This window comes from Portunus trituberculatus, chromosome 15 (genome assembly GCF_017591435.1).
Source record: "Portunus trituberculatus isolate SZX2019 chromosome 15, ASM1759143v1, whole genome shotgun sequence".
Lineage (NCBI taxonomy): Eukaryota > Metazoa > Arthropoda > Malacostraca > Decapoda > Portunidae > Portunus > Portunus trituberculatus.
In genome coordinates, this window is record NC_059269.1 from 21811267 (window position 1) to 21819268 (window position 8002).

Below are 8002 nucleotides of genomic sequence, written 5' to 3' on the forward strand. Positions count from 1 at the left end.
AGAAACTCATGGTGAATCAGGCCGAAAGGGTCAGGGAATTAACAAAATCAAGGAATACTTCTGCGAGTTTGACCGAAGAAAAACAGTTTAAAATTTTACACTGAGAAGGGGCCTTTAAAACTTAAAATTTTGATTTACAAATTTCAGTTCCTGGCAACATATCACCATTGGGTTGAAAAATGCTCCCTTTTCTAGGAACCTCTTTCTTTTAATGAGACACAAAACCCCGGGAAAGTGTTCCTCTTCGGCCAACAGTTCTCTGGGTTCCAACTTGGCTTGTTGATTATGGCCCTGAATTTTGTATTTTCAAATTCCGGTCAAAGGAAAAAATTTCTGGGTCCTAGAAAATAATAATATTGGAAATTTAATTAAGATTTAAATGCCTTTAAGCCTGGGAAAAGAATTCCTAATGGATCCTAAACCTTTAGTTGAAAGGGAACAACTTATTCACTTGAAAAGAACAGACTGACTTGGACCTGGAAGAATCCGTTCGAAAAAGGTCCGGAACTTCAAAGCCTTGCTAAATATTAGTTTTCTTTACCATTTTAGAAGCAACATGGTTGAAGCTTTTCAGCATAAAGAGTTTAACAAAGAGAGGAACAGCTGTTGGAAAAAGGGCATAGGTAAGTACCAAGAATAAAATCAGATTTGTTGACCCTGGCCAACCTTCAATTAATGTTCAACTTGAAGGAAAAATTTTGCACTAAATTAATTGCATATTGTACATTACAACATATTGTTTAAATTTTAAATACTCCCCAAATTAAACATTACATCACATATTAACACACTCCTCTCCCAAATATACCACATCTACTTTTAAATTTTCACACATATTGCTTTTACAGGATTTTTTCTTTAATTTAAAGAGGGGCAAAAATTTTGAATTCCACTGGGGGTCGACAGAAAAAGGAGAACCCGTTAAAACTCAACTGAAAAATCATAGAAAATTAAAATAGGGAACACCAAACCCTTTTTCCCAAAAAAATTGGAATGTTACAAATTTTGATTTGTTTTTATTCCCCAAGGTTTAGTTCAAAACCTTTAACCTGACCACAAACCCTAAGTCCCCCTACCACCTCCTGTTAGTTAAAAATTCAATTCCTCCCTATTTGGCCCCTCTTTAATTATTCCCACCAAATTCAAGAAAGATTTAACCTTAGCAAGAAAAAGTTAAAACCAAATTCAACCAAAATTCTTTTAAACTAATTTCTTAGATTTTCAAAGTATTTAAACTTTTAAGGTTCAATAATTTCTGTTTTATTAACTTCATTATATTTGGGTTTTAAAATTTTTTTTTTTTTTTTTTTTTTTTTTGGGGGGGGGGGGTTTTTAAAAACCCCTTTTTTTAAAAACTTGTATTTTTTTTTTCTTTTTTTTTTTTTCCTTCCTTCCCTTTCTCTTTTCAAAGGGACAATAGCTTGGGAAAGGGGAAAAGGGAAGGAAAAAAAATTTAAAACGGCAAATTTTCCCTCCCCTCCTTCCCAAACAACAAAAAAAAAAACCCACAAAACACTGGTCCTCCTTTAACAAAAAAGCTGGAAGGGGTTCAAACTTCATCATCCTTCCTCCTACATCCTACAACCCCTACCTCCTATCTCCACTCCACAAGACACCAAAGCCTTGGAAAAATTTGGGGAAATCTTATAGCTTGACCTGATGAGTCCTCCCCGTCGCGAAAAGAGAACCTGGCCCCTTAAACACCCGAATCGGAATTACCGGGTGATTTGCGACCTTAAAAAAAATAAATTAATAAGTGAATTATTAATTGATCCTAGTTTTAACACAGTTATTGTTTTAATTCCCCCCCTGCACGGTAATTTTGTTACTTCCTTAAAAACCGTTATTTTAAATTAATTTTAATTATTATTTTTTTTTTTAATTCACCACAATTTAGTTTTTTTACCTGTCAGAGGTTGGGGTTTTTTTTTTTTTTGTTTTTTTTTGTTTTTCACATTATTGAAATTGGAAGCCAACAGGAATCCGCCTTTATATTAATATAAAAGTGGTTAAAATTTTATCTGGTATGTTTTCTAAATGTCCTGTGGTTGCATTCCATTCCCTTTTTGAAATGTTTTTAGTTATTGAATTTCCCTTCTCCCTTGTTAGGATATGTTCTGCAGGAAAATTTTTCTCTTTTCTTTTCCTTTTTTTAAGGTTAAGACAATTAACAAATTTTGTTTAGAGGAGAAAAATTTTGAAATTTAATTAAAACCGGGGAAACTTTCTTTCCCCTTTTTAAAACAAATTAAAACCCCCCCGCATAAATTTGCCCAGGGAAACAAACCTTTTTTTTGGGGAAAAAAAGGAAATTTTCTTTTTAAGTTTATTTTGGGGGTTTTAAAATTTTTAAAATTTTTTTTTTTTTAAGGTTTTTTGGGGGTTTGGAAAAAAAAAAAAAAAAAAAAAAAAAAAAAAAAAAAAAAGGGGGGGGGGGGGGGGGGGGGGGGGGGGGGGGGGGGGGGTTTTAACCCCCCTTTTCTTGCAGGGTTTTTAAAATTTTTGGGAAGGGCAATTTTAGTGGTGGTGGTGGTGTGGTGGTAGTAGTGGTTGTGGTGGTACTGTAGTAGTAGTAGTAGTAGTAGTAGTAGTAGTAGTATGTTAGGCGCACTGATTCAGTAGAGATGGATATATTTGTACTTGTGCATTGTGACGTATCCTGTACTTTGTGAGCACCATCCACACGCATTGCCTCTCGTCATACAGGCCTGATACCCGTCCTGCTGTACTTGCGACGCGTCTGTTTGAGTTGACATGTAGTGCATCATGTAATATACTCTGTAACCTTGATAGGTGCTACAACTATTAACATATATTTTGAAGCCACTTTGAGATAATACACTTGAGTAATTAACACACCTTACTAAGCACAAGATTTGAATGTGTAAGTAATTTCCGTGTTACTCCTTGCAAACTCCACCACCACAACTCACGGACCACAGTGCCCGCTAGACTCAGCACCTCAGCTTCCTTGGGTGGCGTGATTGACTCCAGTGATATTCGTTATGACCAAACTGGTGAAAGACTTTCCGGCAGTGTCAGAACATTAAGTGACCCGCCTTAATTCACCTTGTATATATAAATTGTATAAACTTATAATCTGATACACTTAAACCACAACACCTCTGGAGTGCACCTACCCACAAACTAAACACTAATACCAATTATTTACCGCTCGACTACTAACGCTGCTGTGCTGAAGTTCCACCTGTGGCACTCATTACCTGCCAGATTACCTGCTGTCTTCAGTTCACCCTGCCAGTGAGTCGCCGACCCTGTCATCGCCTGGTGACTCAACAGGTGTGTGCTATCTGTGTCGGTGAGGAACACAACTGATGCAGGTGACATAACGGTTTGCAGCTTGGGATAAACCTATGTGCAAAACTGTGTCTAAAACCTCCATAAACTAAGTGAAAAACTTGAGTGAGTGATAAACACTAAACATTGTGGAACGAGGTGAGTGAACGAAAGCCATAGAGAAAGTAAGGAGTGGAGTGGCAGTCGGACCCTGTGAGCTGCACCGTTCCGCTGTCCTTAGCAAAACGTGAATCAAAACAGCGGCCGTGTTTACAGCTCCGCGCGCCCACTCATACCGATCTTGCCTGGCGAGATTGACCCTTAAAACTCTCTCTACTTAAGTGCTCTTTACCTCCACCCCACCACATGAGGCAGTCCAGCATCACACACACACACACACAGACCGTGATAACCGTCACCGCCAACAGCCCAACCCACACTCATGCAACCAAAACTCATCTTCTTGTATCGAGCAACCAACAACGCCGTGGAGTCTGACGTCCCTGCCTATACACGACGTGAGGACGATGGAACGCTGTACAAGTCACCGTGTTGACTTTCGAAGGTAAAGTTTATGAAGCAGCAGATAATGGTGATGATTCCCACTTAAATTAGTAAAGCATTTGACAAGGTACCACACCAGAGGCTCTTGAGAAAGGATAGAGGGGAAAAAATAGTAGGCTGTATAAAGACGATAAAGGTTAGGGGATAGACAGAGGATAGTAACTAACAGATCTAATCCCGAGCGGGTGCAAGTAATTAGTGGGGTGCCGCAGGGCTCAGTTTTAGGGCTAATGTTATTTCTAATCTATATCAATAATTTGGGTAGTGGAATTAGTAGTGATAATAAATTTGTAGATGACACGAAGTTACGTTTATTAAGCCATAATCAGATGCAATCCCTAAATTCAGGTTTAGGAGAGAAATGGTGAGAAACTGGTTCAATAAGAGAGTGCTTGATGAAATGAACGGACTCAATAATCATGTCAATAGGGAGCTTTAAAGAAGATTAGATCAATTTATGGATGAGGGTGATAGATGGAGTGAAGCAGCTTTGCTCATACAGGGACTGCCTCTTGTGGCTTCCAGCTTTTCTTATGCTGCGACGTTCTTACCCAGCGAGCGCCGCGGCCCTCCCTCCCAGCGCCATAGTGCCCCGCCCAGCCTCGCCCCGCCCCACGGAGCACTGCAGCCTTCCTCACCAGCACCTAGCCTGCCCCGCACTCATACGCTACGTTTATACGTGAATATTAAATGTAAGATGACTAACCATACATAGTTGATGATATAAGTTGTTGTTATTATTATTATTATTATTATTATTATTATCATCATCATTATTATTACTAATATTGATACATTATTATTTTTATCATCATCATCATCATCACTATCACCACCACCACCACCACCAACACCATTATTCTCTCTCTCTCTCTCACACTCACACACTCACTCTCACTCTCTCTCTCTCTCTCTCTCTCTCTCTCTCACACACACACACACACACACACACACACACACACACACACACACACACACACACACACACACACACACACACACACACACCGTAGGGTAACGTCTGGCTGTCTCGTCAGAGAGAGCCAGAGGAAGGAGTGAGGTTAGACACTTTACCTGTCTTTACTTTACCTACCAATCAGGAAAAGGTGTGGGAATTGTAATCTTGTATACTACTACTACTACTACTACTACTACTACTACTACTACTACTACTACTAACACCACCACCACCACCACCACCACCACCAACACCACAACCACCAACACCACTACTACTACAACCAACACTACTACTACAACCAACACTACTACTACAACCACCACTACTACTACTACTACTACTACTACTACTACTACTACTACTACTACTACTACTACTACTACTACTACTACTACTGCTGCTGCTTCTGCTGCTGATAATGATAATAACAACAATAACAACCACAACAACCCTGTGTTCCAGATGGGGGAGGTGGTGCCAGTATAGAACGCAGCTCCTGTACTTCGAGAAGATCGTGTACCGCCCCTACTGCGCATGCGCCAACCACGGAAAAGATACAGTACGCAGCCGTCAGCCAGTAAGCCTCTGGTCACCATCCTGAACACTTGGGCAGGGCGCGTGGATATGTTGCCTTCAGGGTGTCTGTCGCTCGCTCTCAGTTATCATTCGTCTTCTCAGATGATGTGGCCGTTCTTTTGATAGAGAAACGGAAACTAAAATGAAAGCATATTCCCATGCCCTTTCTCTCTCTCTCTCTCTCTCTCTCTCTCTCTCTCTCTCTCTCTCTCTCTCTCTCTCTCTCTTGCGTAATTTCATTATTGGCATGACACAGTATTGTAAGGAAATCTTCCAAGTTTATTCAGAAAGTAGAATAGGTATTGTAAAAACTGAAGTAATGGCACTTCACTCATGCATTTGTGTGTGTGTGTGTGTGTGTGTGTGTGTGTGTGTGTGTGTGTGTGTTATGGTATATATGCATATTTCCAACATACTTTTCCTGAATATCAATTAATTAACATTTGTTTATACTTAATAAAATATTTTTTCCATAATTAAGATGATGCTGATAATTTCACTATACAGAATTTCACATTGATAGATGGTGGACCTATATATAGTCCTTTTCTAAATATACATAACCTGGTAGACAGCAGTTTGTTTTAACCCCTTCACTACTGGAACGCATTTTTACCAGAGTTTTGGGTATGATTAGACAATTTTATTTACATTATGAACTATCTATGGAGGTGAGAAGGTTAATGGCCAGAGTCTTCACTATTTTAATCCTCACATAAGTTTGAGAGGCTGTATGACATCACTAAATAGTAACCAAAACCAATATGGAAACGCGTTCTGGTACTGAAGGGGTTAAATCATTTTTCCTTCTAGGTAACCCTTAATTGCAGCAGGAGCCCTTTCAGGCACTATACCGCTCCAGGCCAGAGTGGACCTGGACTACTATCATTATATCATTGGTAGTAAGAATCTTAGTAGTTACTTTGAATTTTATTGACTAGTTATCGTCTCACTCTAGGTATCTCAGAATGACTTTTCAAAGTTTTGTGCTTTATCATCTGCTTCCTTCCATAGGTCCAATGCACCCCATCTGAGCTCAACAGCTCCTCATATACTGGCATGTTGAACTGAATGAAACTGTTCTTTCTTTGATTTACGATTGACGCGCCTTTGAATATGACGATACCGATCACTAGACACAGGGTAATCATAGGGGTAGTATCGTGGCTCCACCAGAACTATGATTACATCGGCTCCACAGTTTTCAACTCTGGAGTCCCTGATGGACACTATATTGTCAACTATCTCCTGCACTTCAGAATCTTCATCGGTGTCATTGGAGCCTATCCATAAAATACATAGGTCATGTTCCCAGTTTAACACGTCCGACACGCGATGATGATTCCAAAAATGATAATCTTTACCTTCAGGAGCTCCAAATATTCATATTTCCTCTCCACTTACTTGCAACATTTTTGGGAGTTGTCTGTGACTAACAAGTGATACGGACATGTTTTTTTTTCTAATGTAGACCGGTGTATCTGAAGTCAGAACACTCCAATAACCATACTGATCATGTTAGAGCATAAACAGTATTCGATGTAAAAGTTATCACTAAGTACCTGCCTACAAGATGAAACAGATGGATACTGGATCATTTGCTGTGGGGCGCCTGGCCTTTGGTTGTCTAATGGCTCGCTTGCAACGGTGGCTGTTGGCAGCTGCTTATTGATGACGATCTGTAAATGGTTGTATTATTAATTAGAGTTAATGATTTGTCATTTGTCCTCTCACTTGTTCCCAACAACTGTTCTGTACAATAAAGTGAATCACCTCATTACTGCTTGTCTTTGGGTGAGTAAAGATGGGTTTTCCTTTTGTCTTTCGTTTAACAAAATATATTTCTCAAGTGGGTAACAACATCGTAACACACGACCACGCTAAATTAACTCTCTCTCTCTCTCTCTCTCTCACTCACACACTGTCTTTCACTCACCTTCAGTGTCACCGTCAAGTGTTCAAAGAAAGTCAGTAATTAGGATAAGAGTCACTAACTGTGAGACAGACAGACGCGTCCAAAACACTGAGTTATCCAAGAACTCCTCTGGCAAGGTTCCTTTACAGGTGGTGCATGGCGCCATCCAGACATCAGCAGCAGGGGGCAGGGTTCACAACAACCATTACCTCAAGACATAAAATAAAGACATCAGTGCAAACCTGATGGAACATAAATTAATACATCATATTGCTAAACACAATTAAATTAGAAAAGAACATACAAAAACATGCGAAGAGTGCTCCATACAAAGACAGATACAGAGTTAGCAGTTGGAAGGGGCGAGAAAAACTGGTGGAGACGCCTCAGAAAGCCTAACTTCATAGAAGTTGTTTTAACAAGAAATTAGGCTGATAGCGTCATGAAAAAAAAAAAATGTAACAACGCAGAGCTGAAAACTAATGTTATCTTAGAAAAATGTGCAAAAACTTGAGGATATGGCTTGTGAAATCACAAGAAACAAGAAAAATAACAAAATAATCACAGTATAAATAATATACAGTGCAGAAATAATCAGAGAAATAAATAAGTAATGAAATAAATAAACAAATATATGTCAGAGGCATTAGTGATCACATGACGGACGACAGTCCAATATGAAATGCCGT

The 8002-nt window shown here is 39.2% G+C and overlaps 1 protein-coding gene across 2 annotated transcripts; it reads left to right on the plus strand.

Annotated features, from left to right (window-relative positions):
- The first annotated feature begins 2524 nt into the window (after window positions 1-2524).
- LOC123504201 lies at window positions 2525-7175 on the plus strand. Of its 2 annotated transcripts, none has more exons than XR_006674743.1 (3): window positions 2525-3862; window positions 4417-4553; window positions 5285-7175. XR_006674743.1 is itself a non-coding variant. In XM_045254555.1 (3 exons), exons 1-3 carry the CDS (start codon window positions 3825-3827, stop codon window positions 5401-5403), a joined length of 324 nt encoding a protein of 107 aa, XP_045110490.1. In that variant the 5' UTR covers window positions 2525-3824; the 3' UTR covers window positions 5404-5783. The 2 variants fall into 2 exon arrangements, 1 of the variants encoding a protein (XP_045110490.1); XM_045254555.1 differs by having other exon boundaries at window positions 4387-4553; window positions 5285-5783.
- Window positions 7176-8002: the final 827 nt, after the last annotated feature.

Coding starts and splice junctions, on each gene's coding strand:
- LOC123504201 (XM_045254555.1), top strand. CDS start 3,825: ATGGAACGCTGTACAAGTCACCGTGTTGACTTTCGAAG. Junction 3,863..4,386: donor CACCGTGTTGACTTTCGAAG/GTAAAGTTTATG, acceptor TGTGGCTTCCAG/CTTTTCTTATGCTGCGACGT. Junction 4,554..5,284: donor TTTATACGTGAATATTAAAT/GTAAGATGACTA, acceptor CCTGTGTTCCAG/ATGGGGGAGGTGGTGCCAGT.